Source organism: Onychostruthus taczanowskii, unplaced genomic scaffold (assembly GCF_017590055.1).
Source record: "Onychostruthus taczanowskii isolate IOZ18803 unplaced genomic scaffold, ASM1759005v1 scaffold3, whole genome shotgun sequence".
Lineage (NCBI taxonomy): Eukaryota > Metazoa > Chordata > Aves > Passeriformes > Passeridae > Onychostruthus > Onychostruthus taczanowskii.
The window spans coordinates 19,607,542-19,627,778 of NW_024500349.1; the positions used below are offsets into that span (position 1 = coordinate 19,607,542).

A 20,237-nucleotide genomic window follows, 5' to 3' on the forward strand; every position below is an offset into this window, starting at 1 on the left:
TTAGGCCAGGGAATTTTCTCAGGTGGTCCCAAATATTCTGCTGTAGTTCTCTACCTGCAGACACTGCAAGGGGTGTCCAACACCTGAGAGAAACGGGGCGTCATTTCTTGCTGTCTCAAGGGTCATTCAGTGTCAGAGGAAGGGGAACCTAAATTTAGATTACTTAAATCTAATTATTTAATCATTAAAAGTGAAATAGTCTTCACTGAAGACTGAATGATCTTGTTGAGTTTCTCACAGTTAACATTTTTGGAGTACTGCTTTTGACTAACTTGTCTTCTACTGTTTCTAGATCATATGTACCTTTTTTCCCTTAAACTGTTGGACAGAACAGCTTCCTTCAAGCTTTACCTAATTAATGTGTTCTCATAGTCCTGTATAGGCTGTATAGTTTGAAGCCTTCCCTCAAGTGCATCCTACTTACTTTCTCAAAAGGAATTGAATTAAAAAAATACAACCCTGGATAAGATAACTCTGTGTGCATCCATATCCTTTTAGAGTCCCATGTAGCTCATTTTCAGTTGTTGTATAAACAGGGTAGCATTCCTCTACAAGTGCATCAGCATGTACCTAATTAAGTTAATTAAATGTCATGTTCAGCCTCTTGATCCTTTAATTTATTCTTTCAAGATTAATCACACAAACGACGTTAAGCACTTCATAATATAAACTTCCTTTGTTGTTTCTTGTTTTCTCTCTTAGGTTTTTGGGGTTATTTTTTTTTTTCACAAATCTCTGCAGGTATAATTCTTGTTTACTGTGACTGAATAGTTTAAGTCCTCAAGTTTTATCTAATCCAAAGCCCTGCAGAAATTCCTCCTCACTTGCTTCCAGGAAAAAAATTATGTGGCATTAGTTTTAAATTTTCCACTTCTACCATATATCAGATTCTTATGCTTTAAATTAGTTCATGACCCATATTTTAAGGTTCCTTTGTGTTGTAACAAAACTTTCTAAGAATCCCCAAGAACTAAAGCTGGCAGTCAGCTCACGGAGGGCAGTTGAGGAGTTTTGCATTCAGAACCTGGACAAAGGATTATTTTTGCTTTCTCTCGTGTATTGAAGGGGCACCATGTTCTAGGTAGGCTGGGGGAGCTTCCTGCTCCAAATCCTGATCCAAGCTGTGGGTCAGAATAATTTCCATCTTTCTCTGTTGCTGCATCTTGATTTTAGGCATTTGGAGAAGCCTCTCCCATACTGATCTACCCATGTTTTCAGGTTATGTTAATGATTAACAAGTTTGGGATCTTTTTCTTAAAGAGTTTTCTGTTGATTTTCAGGAATCAGTCCCAACCCTGCCACAGTCGCCAATGAAGGAGAGGCCGCCCAAAGCATTCCATCAGTACAGCAACAACATCTCCACTTTGGACGTCCATTGTCTGCCTCAGCTGCAGGAAAAGGTTTCTCCACCCTCATCACCCCCCATCATGTTCCCCCCTGCCTTTGAAGCAGCCAAGGTAGAGGCGAAACCGGATGAGCTGAAGGTAACGGTGAAACTCAAACCCAGGTTAAAAGCAATACACAGCAGTCTGGAGGACTGCCGGCCTCCCAGTAAGAAATGGAAAGGGATGAAATGGAAAAAGTGGAGCATTCAGATTGTGATTCCTAAAGGATCATTCAAACCTCCTTGTGAAGAAGAAATAGATGAATTCCTTAAAAAACTGGGCACAACCCTTAAACCAGACCCTGTGCCTAAAGACTACAGGAAATGTTGCTTCTGTCATGAGGAGGGTGACGGATTAACTGATGGACCAGCAAGGCTTCTCAACCTGGATTTAGACCTTTGGGTCCATTTGAACTGTGCTCTTTGGTCTACAGAAGTCTACGAGACACAAGCTGGTGCCTTAATAAACGTGGAACTAGCACTGCGGAGAGGCCTGCAGATGAAATGCATGTTCTGTCACAAAATGGGTGCCACCAGCGGTTGCCACAGGTTAAGGTGCACCAATATTTATCACTTTACCTGTGCCATTAAAGCACAATGCATGTTTTTTAAAGACAAGACCATGCTTTGCCCCATGCACAAACCAAAGGGAACTCACGAGCAGGAGCTGAGTTACTTCGCGGTGTTCCGGAGGGTGTACGTGCAGCGCGACGAGGTGCGGCAGATCGCCAGCATCGTCCAGCGCGGGGAGCGCGACCACACCTTCCGTGTGGGGAGCCTCATCTTCCACGCCGTGGGCCAGCTGCTGCCACAGCAGATGCAGGCCTTCCACTCCTCCAAAGCCCTCTTCCCCGTGGGCTATGAGGCCAGCAGGCTCTACTGGAGCATGAGGTACGCCAACAGGCGCTGCCGCTACCTCTGCTCCATCGAGGAGAAGGACGGGCTCCCGCTCTTCGTCATCAAGGTGGTGGAGCAGGGCCACGAGGATCTGGTTCTGACTGACACAACACCTAAAGGTAAATTTTGTCAACTAAGATGATGAATTTGTGGCTTTGCTGTTCATTGTGGTACTGCTGATTCCTGTGGTACAGTACCTGTTCGAAGCGGCTGTTGCAGGCACTGTTCTAACCTAATGTTTATAGTGAGCTTCCAGGGCCCATTTTTAATACCCTGCTGTGAAGACTGTGATCGCCTCTGAAGAAACTATAAGCTGCAGATCAGAAGAATTGTTCCAAGTCCACAGAGGAGACCCAAGACTGAGTGTAAAATAAAAATGAAATAAGCAGTAGGAAAGTCAGCGCAGGTTTCATTTCATGAAAAGTGACTTTGTTTAAACACAGAGCCACTACTGAGTTATCTTCAAATCAGCTGGGCTCAAGTTAGGGTGCTCTAACAACAGCTGAGTGACCACATTGTTCTCAGGGTGGGTACTGTCTCTGTCAGGGTGAAGAATGTCAGGCTGTCCATATTTCCACTTGGAAATTGTCTCCTGGATGTGCTGGAGGCCTATAACCCTCCAGGTCTCAAGGCCTTAGTGCTGTGGGTGCTGATACCCTCACAGAATGAGCACTGACTACAATCAATCAGTGGAAATAAATATATTACGTATTTTCAGAAAATCATGCTTTTGCAGCATTTCTCGAGAGAAACTTGTCCATGTTCCTGTCAGAGGACTGAAAGTTTCCATGCTGAGAACACTGAAAGCTTCATGTCTGAGAACTGAGAGTGCAGAATCAGTGGTGTTTTTGATTGGGATTTGTTAAACCCCAAAAATTAGCAACTCAACAGTCATTCTCCACTTCACTTTCTAGATCCTGGCCTGTTTGTATAGGCAATCAAAGACAAAAGTTTTCTCAGTGCTGAGTTCTGGTTCCCACATTCTCAGGTGTTTGTTTTAAAACCCAAGTGCAATAGTTTTTATTTTTTTTGATCACTGTAACTCTCTCCCAATGGTTGTGTAGGTGTGTGGGATAAAATCCTGGAGCCTGTTGCTTCTGTTAGAAAAGAATCTGAAATGCTCCAGCTGTTCCCCGGCTATCTGAAGGGTGAAGACCTCTTTGGTTTGACAGTCTCTGCCGTGGCCAGGATCGCAGAATCGGTGAGTTCACCACCCCAGTTCTTGCTGGATCATCCCACTTGCTGCATAGACACATGAGAAGGGGAACAGAAAGAAGTGTGGAGAAGTAAACGTTTTGTTACACTCGTAATTAAACACATAATTATTTGTATTTTTTTTTCTTTCTCTCTTTTTTTTTCTGCAGCTGCCAGGGGTTGAGGCCTGTGAGAACTACACTTTCCGCTACGGCCGAAACCCCTTAATGGAACTTCCTCTTGCCATCAACCCCACGGGCTGTGCCCGTGCCGAGCCTAAAATGAGTACCCATGTCAAGAGGTTTGTGTTAAGGTATTTTGTTTTAATTTCACATAGTACAGCCCAGGGTTTATAGGCTGCTTTAGGGTTATTTGTGCTTTCGTCCGCTGCTTACAAACCCTGTCGTCCTTGGCTGTGAATGTGCATGCCCCAGTCAGAGGAACTGCTTTGTGTCTCCGCTAGCTGGCTTTAAGTGTCTGTATGTCCGAGAGGATTTTTATTGGGTTTCCTGGCTGTTTTCAGAGAAATCTTCAGTTTTTCTTGTATTCTTTCCTGTTACATGCCCAATTCCTACAGGCCTCACACCTTGAATAGCACCAGCACATCGAAGTCCTTTCAGAGCACAGTCACGGGGGAGCTGAACGCGCCTTACAGCAAACAGTTCGTCCATTCCAAGTCCTCTCAGTACCGCAAGATGAAAACCGAGTGGAAATCCAACGTGTACCTGGCTCGCTCTCGCATTCAGGTCAGCTCCAACTTCAGGAAATGGCTATTACAAAAACTACATGTGCTTTTATTAATATCTGCTTTACAGCTAAATGTTGTAGATATCATATCTTCTGTATAATTATTTATCCAAGTCCAGATGAAAATTTGAAACCAAACTAAATTTTGTAGATATCATATCTTCTGTATAATTATTTATCCAAGTCCAGATGAAAATTTGAAACCAAACCAATTGCAAAATTCCTTTAAGTCTTGTTCCAAAATTGGCAGTTTTTAAGTGGCACATCAATTGCACAGATTTACCTTAAGTAAGATTTGTTTCTAATTACTGTAAATATCTTAAAAACTGCTTTGTTATTGTCGTCTAGAAAAAGGATTTAATTTCTGGGGTGGTTTGTTGTTGGGTTTTTTTAGCCTATTCCTCAAAACCATAGTAAAACTATAGAAATAGAAATACACAGTGGAACCTTGAGATGCTCAGGCCAAGCTGATGAAGTGATACAAGACCAGCAGGAAGAGCTCAGCACTTGTTTGCCTTCTAAGAGTATAGAATCCATTGCTTTATGTGATGCTGCTGGTTTGCCCCACAGTGTGTTTTGGAAAAGCTTTGTCACTAATCTGGCCATGTGTGGACATAGTTGTTGTTTATTTCAGGCTGGACTTCACCATGCCTGGGTTCCTCGCAGGTGTCTCTGGTCTAGCAGAACCCACTTTTATTTCTCAGTGAATTTACAACCTTTACACAGTCAGTGTCAGAGGGGTAAGAGCAGCTTTCTCACCAAGACAGCACCCCCAGTTTTGTGGGATCTGTATGAGGCTGGATTCTGGGCTGTTACTGCATCAATTACTTATCAGTGCTGCTTCTCTCTCCCCTTTGCACTGCTGGTTTGGGGCATGGTGAGGAACACAGTGTGAGTGTAAAGTTATTAATTCTCAGTGTACTTTCTGTAGGGCCTGGGCTTATATGCTGCTCGAGACATTGAAAAGCACACAATGGTCATTGAATATATCGGGACGATTATCCGGAATGAGGTGGCAAACAGGAAGGAGAAGCTCTATGAGTCTCAGGTAAGGCTGTTTGTTCATTCCCTCTCTCCCCTTCCCCATTCAGACATTCATAGAACAAAACAAATGCTGTTCTTCCTCATGAATTCAGGTCCCCTGATTTGTTTTCTCCTATGCCATAAATGAAAATAGGCTTAAAAGAAAACCAGAGGAGTCTGTAGTAGTTGCTATCAGAGTATTTCAATGTTTAATAAATCTCACAGCACCCTGGCCAGGTAGGGAGGGCACATTCTCTGATCCAGAGGTCACAGTTCTGACAGACATGTCAGGACCTCCATTTTTAATGAAAACTTCTTAAATATAAAGCCACTTCCTTTGTGTAACTTGATGGCATTGTAACAGTTAGTGCCTGTCTGGGAAGCAGTCAGATATCCCAGATGAAAGGCAGTAGGAAGCTCTTAGGGAAAACTGAACTGTCCAGAGGTTTGTGTTTATGACCCATCATCCCTCACAAACCCGTTGGGACACAGGCAGTGTGTGACAGTGCTTTCCCTCGTGAGCCAGTGGGCAGTGCCTGATCTGGAATGCAGAATGGAGCTGGCCCACGTTGTTGGTTCCTCACTGGCAATGCAGTAAAGCCTTACCAGAGTCCTTGTGCCACTTGTGTCTTCCAGAACCGAGGTGTGTACATGTTCCGCATTGACAACGACCACGTCATCGACGCCACCCTCACGGGAGGCCCTGCAAGGTGGGTGGCCCTGGAGGGATCCCTGACCTCCTCTGGGGCATTCCCCGTGTTGGCCTGGGGCTCTTGGAGGCTCTGAGTTTGTGGGGTTTATTCTCTGAGCTGGTACATTCAGTCTTCAAACTGTCCCACTGTCTCTTCCATCAGCTTTGCTCGTCTTTCAGATATGTTTCATGGCAGCTGTGAAGAAAGGAATTTTTTTTGATCCTTGATTTTTTTGGCATTTTCTAGGTAAAGGAACAAGTACAGAGTAATGTAATTGTATGTGGAAAGGCGGTGAGGCCGTGGAGCTAAGGCCATCCTGAGGTTTGGTTCCGATTTGCCTCAAGGGTTGGGTTTTCCTAAGAGGTTCCATCTGTCCCACTCTTTCCTAGGTACATCAACCATTCGTGTGCGCCCAACTGCGTGGCTGAGGTGGTCACTTTTGAGAGAGGACACAAAATTATCATCAGCTCCAGCAGAAGAATCCAGAAGGGGGAGGAGGTAGGTTCCTTAGACCCCTCTTGCCACGTGCATCCCTTCCGTGGTTCCTGGCCAGTGGCACAACTTGTTTGCTCTGGGGGGAGGTGACATTTCCCTTCCCCTTTCCTGTAAAACTGTGCTGTCCCTTACTCTGCTGGGTTTTGCTGTTTAACCTGTAGCTACAGGGACAGCTGTGGCAAATCCCAGCTCTTCCATAACCACTCTCGTGCCTTTCCTTCCAGCTTTGCTATGACTACAAGTTTGATTTTGAAGATGACCAGCACAAGATTCCATGTCACTGTGGAGCTGTAAACTGCCGAAAGTGGATGAACTAGAATGCATTCCTTGCTGTCTTTGAGGGTTGCTTGTCCCTAGGAAGAAGCGATTCACATTTTGATTTTGTCGACGGAAAATTGTTGCCTTTTTGAAGGGGGAAAAAAAAAATGTCACTTCTGGAAACACAGATTTCTATCTACACAAGTGTTTAAAAGGAAAAAAAAAAAAAAAACCGAAAAAAAAAAAAGGAAAAATAACCCACCAAGCACCAGAAGCAAGCCGGCAAAATCTGAAGCTGACTTTCCAGACACGTGGAGGTGAAACTGAGTTAGCAGAATGGTCCAGCACTTTTGTTTTTGAGCTCACTGAGGAGAAACTGTTTAACTTGGGCAAAGAACCGCTGGCTGACCTGCAGGAGGGCAGGTGGCCACTATGAATGTAAGACTGAAATCACCAGCGAAAGGGAGAAGTCCAAAGTGCTGGCCACAGCCTTATTTGAAAAAGGGGCAGGCCCTCTAATTAAAGAAAAAAATTTTAAATAAAAGTAGACACCACTGAACAAGGAATGTACTGAAACGACTTCCTTAGGGATAGAGCTAAGGGAAAAAATAACTTGCACTAAAATACATTTAAATACTTGATTCCATGAGTCAGTTTATTGTAGTTTTTGATTTCTGTAAAATAAGAGAACCTTTTTGTATTTATTATTGAATAAGTGAATGAAGCTATTTTTAAAAAGAAAGTTAGAAGAAAGCCAAGCTGCTGCTGTTACCTGCAGAACTAACAAACTCTGTTACTTTGTATAAAAGTGTAAATATTTTGAGAAAAAAAAAATACAGTATAAAAATAGTTATTGACCAAATGCTACCAGACTCTGCAGCAGTTCGGGTGCTCATTCTCAAACGTCGATAGGGATGTTACAATATGATCTCATGTGCTCACGGACATGCGATTCCCAGTTCCGAATAACCAAAATCTCAGTTTAAAGAGAGGGGGTTTTGTATGTTTAAAGCAGTCTCAACTGTGGTCTTATGAGAATTTTTTTAAGTAAACCTTAAGCCTGGTAAAGGCCGTGTATATTACAATTCTGACTTTTGTAGATGTTTGGGTAATTTAGATTAATTTTATTTGTATTATATTGTTGCATCCCTATTTCTTAAGTCAGGTTTTTTTGTGCTTACAATTTGTGATAACTGTGAATAACTGCTAAAACCACCCAAAACAGAGGCTGGACATGGTTTTTATTCTTCAGCAAAAGTAGTCAAGGATTAGGTGACTGTTCAGCCTACAGATGAAATCGTTGTAAACAGCATAGAATGAGTTGGAGCTTCAGTCTCATGCGATAGCCTTCTTAAAAGGAAAACAAGGAAAAATAATTAGGTGTAATGTGCTTGCAGCTGCAGGACTCTGGCAATAGGATTTTGGAAAATGTAATTTAAAGATGTGTTTGTATGGATTGTTTTTGTTTACATTTCTTTAAAAAAATAAACACTGTTTTGTGTTTGCTTGTAGAAATTTAATCAGCATTTTGAACCAGGTTAGCTTTTTATTTTGTACTTAAAATTCTGGTACTGACACTTCACAGGCTAAATATAAAAAAAAATGAAGTTTTTTTTTTGTGTGCACAATTAAAGTGGACTGTAAACTGTTGGTATATTCAGTAATACAGTTCTGAACTTGTAATGTATATGGCATGATGTATTTTTATCTTACAGAATAAATCAATTGTATATATTTTTCTCTTGATAAATAGCTGTATTAAATTGTTTCTTGAATATTTTTCTTCTCTTGTACAATATTCCAACATCCTACCAGTATTTGTCCTACAGTTTTTTTTTCTGTTCTGTATAATAGTATCTAATGTTGGCAAAAAAAAAATACAAAAACAACACAAAAAAAAAGAATTTTTTGAAGTATACAGAGTGTTATGGGTTTTGGAATTTGTGGAAACAGATTTAGAAGATCAGCATTTACGAATAAAAATATTTTACATCTATAGAGTGCATCCTCCTGTTGTCATTTGAGGTGTCTGGTTTCTGCTTCTTCCAGGATCTGCCTGCTTCCACCATTGAGAAGTAAGTTTGCCTTCCCCCTTCTCCAGTGTATCCTAAAAGTCACAGTGGGTGCCACAGCCTCGTCTGGGCCCATGAGCTGGGACACTGAACACCCTTCCCCAGTGCTGCAGGAGGGGCAGTGAGCAGAGGGTTAAACCTCCACATGGGTGCTGTGACAGTGCTGGACACCAGAGACATTCCCGGCCAACTCTGAGCACGGATCCAGCCTAAAACAAGGCTCCAAGACTTACCATGGGGCAGTGGGAAGCAGCCAGGCCAGAGCTGTCCCTGCTGTCATTTATATGGCGCACTTTGGCTGCTGCAGGGTCTCTGCCCCTCTGGCAGCCACGGCCCCCACCCACTTCAGGCGCCAGGGACACAGGGAATTAATTCAGCCCCAGAGTTTCCTTCTGTACAAACAATAAATTCTCACTATGACAGCAGCAAGCTGGGGGCTGTGACAGTGCCTGCCCTGGGATGAGGCTTTTCCTTCTGTGCTTCCTCTTCACCAAAACCTCCTAGGTAGCTCGGAGCAGTCCCTCAAATACAGGGCAGAACTCGGAATTCTGCTCACACCAGGCAGCCCAGCTGGGAACAGGCCCATGGCCCAGGGCTGGGATTTCCCAGCAGAGAGCTCTCACCCTCAGGTGAAGGCCTGGCTGCACCAGATCCGTCTGTGGCCAGGAATGCCCTGCAGGAACTGACACCATCCCAAATGCCATCACCTCCATCTGCTCCTGGAAACCAGTGCCACTCTCGGTGACAGCAGCCTCCAACTCTCCCCAGGAGCAAAAGGTCCAAAATTCTCTGTGGCAACCGACCCAGACTGAAAATAAAGCAAGCTGCTGCTCTCCCTGTTTGGGGATTTGTTTGGGTTTCCTGGTTTTTTTTTTGTTGTTGTTTTTGTTTTTTTTTAAAGACAACATAAAGGCAACAGAAGACAAGGCCAAGCAAGGTTTCTGCACAATGTGGCTGTCACCGCCAGTGTCACAGAGAAGCCCCCACACACAGCTGGGAGGAGCTGTGCCAGCACCTGCTGCAGTCAGGCTGAACCAGACCGGCATAAAGGAAGATGCAGCCCATCCTTTCACCCAGCAAAGACTGGAATTTCACACACAGCAACCACCCAGGCTGCCACTGCTGCCAGTGAAAGGGCTCACCTGAGCTGACACCATGTTCCAGCCCGACCCTGCAAGCCCTGCCTGCCTGCAGGAGGCACCTGGGAACTGATGGCAAGACTCCAGGTGACCCTGAGCAAGGAAGAGCACAGGCTCAGCTGACCAAGGGGGCTGGGGTTGGTTTAAGAGGCTTTTCTTGGTAGGCAGGAGCTTGGCTGGTGTCTTACTTAATTACCCCCCTTGTAATGCTTTATGTGGAAGGACTTCCCCTTCGGCCAGTTGGTTCTGCTTTGCAAACCCTGGTCCCTCGTTCTCCCTGCCAGGGGCTCACTCCCTCCAGGACTAGTGGAGGAGGCTAAAGCAGCTGCCCTGTGGCCAGGCCACTCTTACCTGCTCCTTTGCATCCTCTGCTCTTCTCCCAGGTGCTGGCCCTGGCAGGGGGCTGAAGGACCAAACAGAGCCTGGCACAAGCAAATCTCCTCTCTGCAGAAAGATGTGGGTCTGTAATTACTCCAGCATTATCATTATTTTCTTCATACTGCCCAAAAGGTCAGTAAGTGGATGCTGGAGCATTTGTGCAGTTGGAGAATGTTTCTGCTGCCCAAGTGGAAGGGCAAGGCTGTCCTGGAACTTCCAAAATCCGAACTGCATGTTCCCAGGGAAGGCCGTGGCTGTGGAGTGGGAATCAAGGCCAACAACGGTGCTAAATAAAAACACACGGGGTAAGAGCAGCTTTTCTCTTCTGCAGGAGCTTCCACACGCTGGAGAAGCTGAGGCAGGAAGTCAAAGAAATGGTAAAATAAATGAAAACAGAGAAGTGGAGTAAAAAAACCCAGTAATTATCTGTCAAGCCTTCCAAGATGTGAGGAAGGGAGAAAGGGAGTGAAAACAAGGGAAGACCCAAACTCTGAACATTAGTTTCCATCGGTGTCTAAGTTGGTGCTTTCTGGTCTAACAGCTACAAAGAGTAAGACCATACAAATTAATAAAAAATTGATACTTTATTTTAAATGCAGCTACTGTCATGAGTCATCAAAATAGACTTTGCAATAGTTACTTTGTTTTAAATATGAGGTGACGAATGACAGCAAAGAACTTAAACTACATGAAATGTCCTAAAATTAAAAGAACTAAATTTAAATATTTCAAATGACAATTATCAGAAGATAAAAGGGAATAAAAATATTTTCCAAAAAAAGTAAAATAATTTTGGCCAGTAATCCCATACTAGAAATGTAAATTACTGAGATACTGCACATGAAATAGTCAAGGAGGACTCCTTTCTGTCATTGTCATTTAGAAGATCCACAAAGCTGAAATCATGTAATTTAAATTACATTGCTCTAATGATTTCTCTTACTTAAAACCAGTCCAGTAATCCAGGACCATCCAAGGATGATGATAAATTTCACTCCTTGGTGCAGTGGGGCTGCTGCTCTCAGTGTGTGACCAGGGACCAGTGACCACCTGGAGCCTCCCACGCTCAGCTCCTCGGGGCAGGCCATTCCAGCAGGTCCTTCCATGGTTGTGGCAGGTGTAGCAGCCAAGGGCTCTGCACAAACCCCTCCAGAATGACTTCAGATCGTGGCTGAAGGGGAACCAGGGCTCAGCTGAACTCCCCTCAGCCGCCTCCTCGCTGCCTCAGCTCTCGAAGTGCCACTGCTGAGGAAGGGACCCGTCGCAGATGGCCACGGTCACGTAGCCCTTGTGGCTCAGTGGATCCACCACCTTCAGGCACTGCCCCACGGACACCTGGTACAGGCGGTTGTTTTTCTAGAGCAGACAAAGACAGATGGGATTTATTTACTGAAATTTCTGTTCTCCATTGTCAGACTGGAGCTGGAAGTGATGCCCAAGGGCAGGGGGTGCTCCTTCTGACAGATGAGCCTTTCAGCAGCCTCCCTGACACAGCAGACCCACAGCAGCAGAGTACAGCACACCCCATAACCACATCCAGACTTTGAAACAAAGGCTCTCACGTCCTCACAGGCCCCCAACTGGGATTTTGTTTATACCACAGTCTTTTAATGAGGTAGAGGGCTGATCAAACCCATTCCCCAGCACTCAGCAAAGAGAGAGAGCCCACAAGGCTGTAGTGGGCACAGAATCCTAGAGTGGTTTGGGGTGGGAGGCACCTTAAAGATCATTTAGGTCAAACTCTCCTGCCATGGGCAGGGACATCTTCCACTAGACCAGGTTGCTCCAAGCCCATACAACTTTGCCATGAACATTTCTAGGGATGGGGCATCCACAGCTTCTCTGAGTAACCTGTTCCAGCATCACAGCATTCTCACAGCAAAGAATTCCTTCCTAATATCGAACCAAAACTTGACCTCTGACAGTTTAAAGCCATTCCCCCTTGTCTTATCACTCCATGCTCTACGAAAAAGTCCCTCTCCAGCTCTCCTGTAGCCTCCTTGGGCACTGTAAGGATGCTTTAAAGTCTCCCTGGAGCCCTCTCTTCTCCAGACTGAAGAGAGGTCCCTGTTTTGCATCTGACCATGAGCACTGCCACTGCCCTCAGCACCCACACAATGGGGAGCTGCCACACATTGTGACAGGCCTCATGCATGGTGGGTGCCCACAGCCAGGGCAAGACCAAGCCCCAGCCAAGAGTGACAAGGAAACAGATCCTATCCTTTTATTACCTTTAGAGGACTGTGCCATCTCCTCCACTAACAGCCTGTTGCAGCTGTCTGGAAAGGGCTCTCAGCAGCTCCCATGGGCAGCCACCTCCTGCTCTCTGCACAGAGGGAGCAGATACAGGAGCACAGCCATGCCAGGCTCTGCCACTGCTTTTGGCCACAACCAAATGTCCAGTGAAGCAGGAGGACGTGGTAAGAAAACAAAACACTCCTCCAAAATATCCCCCCAATCCAAGTCTTGTACCACAGCTGGCAGTGCACAGTTAGTATTTCCCTGTATCAATGACTCAATCAATGGAATTCCCCTTGTTCCAAAAGGCTTGATATCTAAAGGGCTCCAGCCAGCTCTCATATTCCTTATGGGAAAGGTGCCCCCACCTTCCATTTGCCTTTTCATGCCTGTTTGAGCCTTCTTCAGGCCTAATTCAGCCTTTGTGAGAGGAGGGGACCAGCACGTGCAGTACAAACATAGTGTGCTGACATTTCCCTGCCTCAGTTTTTATCCCCTTCCTAATCAATCCTAGTATTTGAGTCACTTTGTTTTCTTGTGGGTCACTGATGAGCACCAACGTGACCCTGTTACAGATCCACCTCCCACACCCACAGTGGCCATGGCCAGCTCAAAGCCCACGTGTCACACATGAAGTGCAGATTCTCCAGCCCTGCCACAGGCATCACCAACAGCCACATGCACCCAGTGCCAGTGGCCATTCCCTCACTCCTGTACATCCCTGCCTGCTAACACCAGCTGCAGAACCTTCAGTAATTTCTGCTCAGCAGAACTGTTCACTCACTGTTCCCACTGTCCCTGGGGGCTGTGGCAGACACACACAACCCTGGGCTCACACAGTATCTCTCTATCTCCACACCATCCTGAGCTGCAACAGGACTTGTGGGACTCCCCTGGGGAACTCAAGCTGCCAGCCAGCAGCATGGTAGGAACACGAGACAGGCTGTGCAGAGCTGTGCTGGAAGCACCACTGGCAGTGCTGGAAGGTCTCTTCTTCCCTCTGTTCAACCATGCTGGTGCTACAGACTCTCTGCTAGGCTGAGAGAATGTGAGGGGCAGCCTCTGAGTGAACACCCAGGAAACAAATTCCATGTGTGAGCAGCACTGGCTTAGTTTTGTAGATTGGCCACTCCAGGCTGTAACAATTACACTAATGAGATCAATTACAGGGCAGAAGCAACTACTCTGCCCTGTGCTTCTTGAAGCACTAAGCAGGAATCACCACATGGACAATTCCTGTCTCCCAAGCCTGCAAACACAACACAAAAAAGCTCTGGGGTGGATTTTCTTCTCTCTGGCATATCCCAGATGAGCCACAGTGCTGTGGGTGGCTGTGACTGGCAGAAGAAAGGCTCAGTGGAGCTGCAGAAACCTTTCTTTGTTGCAAAGGGTCTGCATGTCCCAGAGCACAGCAGAAGTCGGGCTGCTTGAACCATGGGCTGGGCCTGGTACAGTGCAACTGCCTTGGTACATCTGAGGTTTGGTCACACTTAAACTCAACCCTGAGGTCCTGTTAGTGCTACTGTCCCTGACTGAGACACTGATTACATGTGTCATATGGCAGCCTCTCCACTTACCCCAAAAGTCCACTGCTGAGAGCCACCAGAGCCGTGGCACTTCATGAGACGAGGGGGATCGGACGAGCGAGTTTCCGAAACGTCCAAGCAAAGCAGATTATTTAAAATCAGCTCGTGATCCTCGTTGTAAATCCAGACCTGAAACAGAACACAGAAAGACATTTATTGCAATGTTTCAGGGCAGTTTCCTTGAATCTTTTGTTCACCTACAGAGGAGATGCTTCAACATCTGGATGTCAGAGATGGGCATTGCAGTGAGTGGTGAGAATGGAATGCAGCTCCTTCACCAGGGCCCACCTGCATGAAACAGGAATGCACTGGTTCATATTTGCAGCTTCAACTGCAAATGGGTTCCTGAATTTACATGCCAGAAGAGTTTCTATGTGATCACACTGAAAAAAATCAACTGTCAGTTCCAACAAGCAACAAGGACACACTGAAGCTGCCTCTTGTCTGTCCTCTCCCACATGCTGCTTGAACAGAGCAGGTATTTTTGTTCTTGGCACAGAAATGTGTCAGGCACCTTCAGTTGCTGCCATTCATGCCCAAACCCTGCTGGCTCTCAGCAAGGCACACCTGGCACAGCTGGACATTCAGGGAAGCAGGAACAGCAGCCTGGTCCAACTGCAGGAGCTGCTGGTTCTCCCTCCCTTGGCCAAGATCACATCTGTGGAAGACCTGGAGCTCTCACAACCAACAGGAGAGTCTGAATCCCAAGCCAGAAATCAAAGCAATTAAGGAACTTGGGGCTGTGCACCTCAAAATATCCTGGGTTACAGAAGGGTAGAGAAAAGAGAAGTACATGGAAACAGTAGCCCTGCAGTGCAGGGAAGATCCTGGAACCATCTGGCTCAACAGCCAATGACAGCTATTCCCAAAGCACAGGGCAGCCCTGGCACTCACAGGACAGCTGGACAGCACTTCCAGCCTCTGGGGATGTTGAGCAAGGCAACTCCCTTCCTCCTGACATGGCAGCCTGTGAACAAGAGGAGCTGAGCCCCTCATACCTGTCCCTGCAGTACCTACATGAAGTTCTTGTGGTGTGCTCCTGCTCCAGCCCTGCTCCCATTTCTCAGCTCAGTGCTGCACTTGCCATGCCCACCGTGTGATTTTTTTTTCCATTAAGTCTGCATGAGTTTCACAGTCAGAATATGGCATATCAAACTCTAGGCAGAAAAGTCAGGCACCTAAATTTTATAAATTTTGTCTTTTTTTGGCCTATGAAACAAAAAGCAGCCTCCTGGGGGGTGCTGGGATTTGGGACATAGCCTCAGTTGGACAGCATGAGTGAAAAGCACACAGTTCATTATCACAGTGACTATTATAACACAAGGAAGGCCTCCTTGGAAGAACTGCAGGGATCACATTAAAATTTGCCCCAACCTCAGGCATTTTGTGTTCTAAAATAGACTTTTCTGTTTAAAGCCTGCCATGAAAAAGAAAGCATGGCAAGATTAGAGGGAGGAGAGAATGGAGAAATGGCAGGACTTGCCAGAGAGAATTACTATTGAAAGAAGAATGATGGAGCCAAGTCCAAACAAGAGATGAACTGGTAAGAATGGAGAGAGAAGATTGCAGTGACACAGAGAACAGATCTTCAATCAAAAACTGAGTAATAGCAAAGAACACAAGGCAGTGGTTAAATCCAGTGTGATACTTCTCCAGAAAGGCTTACACAAGACAGCCAAAATTAATTTCATACTAACTATGTGTTTAGCATAGAAAACAAAGGAAAGAGGAAAAATAGGCCCAAATTTGGTTCCAAATCCAGATTATAGTATCACTATGAATTTGCAGATTATTAACAGATTCAAGCACCAGGAAAGCAAAACCACCCCATGAGGTTTCTTTGTTACACAATTGAAAGCCTTAGCATATTCCAAAAATTAACTAATTTTCTGCTGAAGACTGAAAGGATAATGTTCAGCTCTTGTTGCCAAAGGCTGTCAGGAGCAACAGCCCCATACAGGAAAGAAACTCCTGGCAGGCAGCACAGTATCTAAAGTCTGTAAGCAGAAAGGTGCCTTCCCAGGATTTATGTCTCATTTCTGAGAGGCTCTCTTCTTTTATCCTCCTATCTATTAAAAAAAAAAAAAATTGAAAAAAAAAATCACCAAAAAACCCCCAAACACAACCATTAAAAAAATCTAATCTATTAAAAAAAAAAAAAAAGAGGCAACAGAGATGCAGGATATTTTCAACCTGGATGCACTTCCTAACTAGCATCACTGTGGTGATCTCCTAAATGATGCTAGTTAGCATCACTACCTAGCATCATTTAGGAGAGCATCATCACTGTGAAGACTTCGGTTTCTAAAACTGGGAATGTGTCCAGTCTCCAGAATTATCCCAGACTGTTTCTACTACAGTTAATGGATCACCCTAGTTTTCATTATAACTTATAGACATAATTTTTCATATATTTTCTAGATACAAAACCCACTTCCCTTATTATTTTCTTTCTATAGCAAAATTATGAACTGATTGTCAGTCATGTCAAGCCTGAGAAAGCAGGACAGTGTGGAGTGCCTGACTAATTTTCAACTCTACTTAATGATGACCATCTAAGTCAACTACAATGAAAAGTATTGCCCATAATGCTGCTACAATTGAAAGCTACAGAATACCTGTTATTTCTTTTAAATCCAAGTTAAATGAGAACTTGAAATTCCTTAGCAGCCATGAAGGCTACACAAAACAAAGCAAGCATAAACCAAAGGCAAAACAGAATTGCTTTTAAGGTCAGTCCCATGACTTTGGAGAGGTTGGTCAACTCTCACACGCATTCATCAGACCAAACATAGGCTTTTTTTCCTAGGATAAAGGCATAAAACAGATAATAAAGGCATAAAAACAGATAACAGAGCAATACCAGCTGAAAATGCCAACAAGATGAGTGAAACTACAGTTAAAAGCTTCCAATAGTCAGGGTGTTTCTTGCTATTTTTATAAGAAGCTGCTAAATAAAAGTCATCTTTCTCTACATTGTTCTCTCCTATCTATAGCAAGATTGTTCAAGAGGTTATGACAGCAAGTTGGCTGAATGCACTCTTGGGATTTATTAGGAGAACAAAATAAATCTAATAGCAGAAAAACAGTGTTGGTTGACATACTTGGTTGGAGAACAAAATCATTGTGAAAGAAGAGAGCACAGCCAGTTTTTTTATGAGAAATAATTGTTAAATTTACCACTAGTAAACCAGATTCATGAGAAAAGAAGCCAAAGATCAACAATCAGAGCACAGATTTGTCTTTCTCAGCACCAAAAGGGATAACTGATGTTTGTTCTCCAGGATTAAAAAAAAGTCAGAAAAAAGTTTTGATGTGGAAAATCAACAGAGATTTTCCTCCAGGCATGTGGCACTTCATTATGAGAAATACTGCAGCAAGGAGAAGGGAAGCATAACTGTGTGGACATGCCCAGGTTTTCTCACCCAAAGACAGAATGGCTCAGAACTGCAGCTTTGGCACTGCAAATGTACAATCACTTGGTGATGGTTGGTGCCCATCAGTCACTATTACAATCACACAGCCTTTTTTATTGATAAGACTTGCTGACTATCTTACAGCTAATGGAACAGATGAAATAGGAACAACTCCATTCTCATGCCAGCTTTAATTAATCCATCCTTAACACAGGAACTGGCAATTTGGTCACAGTGATGATTCTCAGTGCTCCAGAGGTGAAGTACAAGGATGTACATGTACTTGCTCCTGTCTGATAACTGGACCTGGAGGCCATGTGTCAAGAGCCAGCCACACTTATCCAGAGAACTGCAAACACCCCTCTGTCTTCCTCTGTCACACTCAGCTGGAGAGGCCACAACAGGAGGCAGAAAGTCCCATTAGGTGACAAAGCACACAGCATTTTGTTGGGACTATCACAGATCCACTGCTGCAGTTTCCATAGCCTGAAAACTGTTGCCCATGCCATGCTCCATTTATTCTGTGTCTTTGATTACTTTTCTCTTTAGATCCAAACTAGCTTTTAGAATTGGGTCCCATGGGCTCCTAAATCATAAGTTCTCAGAGTAGTTCTTAGCTATGTAAGCCTTTATGGCATTAGCTGAAGATCTCTCTATCCTGGAGACTTTTTATCCAAGTCCTGAATTTCTGTTACCTGAAAGAAGTGAAACAGCAAAGGCTTCATGTAGTGATCCAAAAATTCTCATTAGGTTTTCACACCTATCTCTAATTAATCCCCAGATCAGCAATTCACCTTAGCCAAAGGATCTTCTGAATTCCTTTTATTTAACAACAGTTCATTCATTTGTCCCAAACTGCAGTCACTCCAGCAGCAGAGGACTAGGTGTGCAGTACACAACCACCAGCAGAGCAGGAAAGGGCTGCTTTAAATTCCAGTATGAGGAACCAGCTGAAAGAGCTGCTACAAATTCTGAAGTGCCAATCAGTGGATTATGAACCCATCAGGAGCCACTTTAGGGCAGCCTTCAGCCAAATAGAGAAATTCATGCCATAAAGACAGGAGAATATAATATCCAACACTCAGCATTAGTAGGAGCTCCACAGTGTCCTGGGCCAGCCCTGAGGTTTGAATGCCCCTCTGTATGCAGCCTGTCTGCTGATGGGATGTCACACCAGGGCACTTTGCCAGCAGGAGAACATATTGGCCATTCTAAAGACATGAATTATATTATTCAATATCATTGGGAATCTCATACCTGGTTCTGATCGTTGTAGTCACATTCCCGAACCACCACCAGGCCTCCTTTCTGACTTGGGTGGCCCTGGGCAACCAGGCATTTGTTGGTTTGGAGGTGATACAGCTATGAAAGGAAAACAGTTTGATAGTCAGTGTGCTGAAAAAAACTCAGCCAACACTTCCAGTTATTAAAAAATTCTTCCCTTTTAAAATGCCATTCTGTTTTTCAGATAATTTGGAGAAAAAACTGCACTAAACAGTTCCAATTTGCTTTCTAATTACATCAAGATTTCTCTCTCTGGTACAGTACACACATCCTGGCACTCTGTCAAGGCTCTTTGCCCACTTCACTCTCCATGGAAGTCTAAGGCCCTACAAATTCTACTCAGGAATATTGACTGTACTATATAAACTGCATTTTACTACAGTTTAGCTTAAACGCAAGTCTCCTCCTTCAGCTTCTCTTCATGGAACAGGATCACCTCCCTGGGAAAAGAGAAGGAATTACTGAAATAAAAACAACTGCAGAGATTTATGTTGTTAGCAAATTGATTTTCAGAAGCATTTATGTAACTGAAAAGCCACTGTTATCAGCTATGGTATTTTACTGATGGATCAGGGGAGGAAGAGAACATTTTACAAGCATCTAAATGCTATTTTTGCTCTAATGCCCTACCTAGTCTGACTTAGGGGAATGCTGTATCAGAGCACTGAATTCAGGTCAGAAGCCTGTCCTGTGATGCAGAACTGTAAGCACCTACCATCAAAGCAAACAAGAAGGCTCTCAGCAAGCTGGCAGTCTCTCCTGATTTGAACAATGATGCCCACCCTAAGAGACATCCAAAACATTTTCTGCTGTACAAAGTTTAGGTTGTTCTATTTCAAGAATCAAAAAAACATTAAGATCTTGATGTATCCCCACAGAGGTACTCAGGGAGAGAAAACACCTCTGATTCTGGCTTTAAATTACACACATGCTCTGAACTAACTGCTGGCCAGCAGATGACTTCTTTTCAGCTTGATTATTTTTCTTCCCCTGATGTGGTGGGGATCAGGCTCTGCAGGCAGCCAAGACTGCCTGCACACTATGAGCTGAGAGATGGCAGGGCCTCAGATCTGACACCCACATTAAAAATACTTATTTCCAATCTGGAGCTGGATGTAGAGGGAAAAAAAGAATTTACTGTCCTGAACTCCAGGCCAGGCTGATTAACTAGCCAGCTGAACTTTATTATGAAGACATCCATAGCTGTCTTGGCATTGCTGTTGACTCTACAAATTTTTAGAAACCAAAATACACTTCCAGTAATAAAAGGAACAAACTGCTCAATCACGTGATAGCAACAATTAGCACAAACACCAAATAATATTTTTCACTAAACACCATTTCTGGACATAGCTGTCCCAAGGCACAACAACAGTTGCCTTGAGTGCACCATGCTTCTCCTGTTCCCCACACACATCTAGAACAAATTACACA

The 20,237-nt window shown here is 44.4% G+C and overlaps 2 protein-coding genes across 21 annotated transcripts in view; one reads left to right on the forward strand and one right to left on the reverse strand.

Moving 5' to 3' along the window:
• Positions 1–8,686, forward strand: part of KMT2C (lysine methyltransferase 2C) — a 189,260-nt gene extending 180,574 nt beyond the window's left edge. For 12 of the 15 annotated variants that reach the window (XM_041408287.1, XM_041408290.1, XM_041408288.1 and 9 more), the window contains 8 exons: positions 1,281–2,400; positions 3,346–3,482; positions 3,646–3,788; positions 4,053–4,221; positions 5,154–5,270; positions 5,882–5,955; positions 6,327–6,435; positions 6,657–8,686. In XM_041408287.1, coding sequence (XP_041264221.1) covers positions 1,281–2,400; positions 3,346–3,482; positions 3,646–3,788; positions 4,053–4,221; positions 5,154–5,270; positions 5,882–5,955; positions 6,327–6,435; positions 6,657–6,749 — 1,962 coding nt within the window. In that variant the 3' untranslated portion in view covers positions 6,750–8,686. The remainder of the gene's footprint in view (positions 1–1,280; positions 2,401–3,345; positions 3,483–3,645; positions 3,789–4,052; positions 4,222–5,153; positions 5,271–5,881; positions 5,956–6,326; positions 6,436–6,656) is intronic. The other 3 variants (XM_041408291.1, XM_041408303.1, XM_041408302.1) reach the window with 1 other exon arrangement.
• A 2,158-nt stretch (positions 8,687–10,844) lies between these two features.
• Positions 10,845–20,237, reverse strand: part of GALNT11 (polypeptide N-acetylgalactosaminyltransferase 11) — a 45,301-nt gene continuing 35,908 nt past the window's right edge. For all 6 annotated transcript variants that reach the window (XM_041408840.1, XM_041408843.1, XM_041408841.1 and 3 more), the window contains exons 10-12: positions 18,777–18,881; positions 14,095–14,232; positions 10,845–11,635 (exon numbers count right to left, since the gene is read on the reverse strand). In XM_041408840.1, the coding sequence (XP_041264774.1) occupies positions 11,504–11,635; positions 14,095–14,232; positions 18,777–18,881 (375 nt within the window). In that variant the 3' untranslated portion in view covers positions 10,845–11,503. The remainder of the gene's footprint in view (positions 11,636–14,094; positions 14,233–18,776; positions 18,882–20,237) is intronic.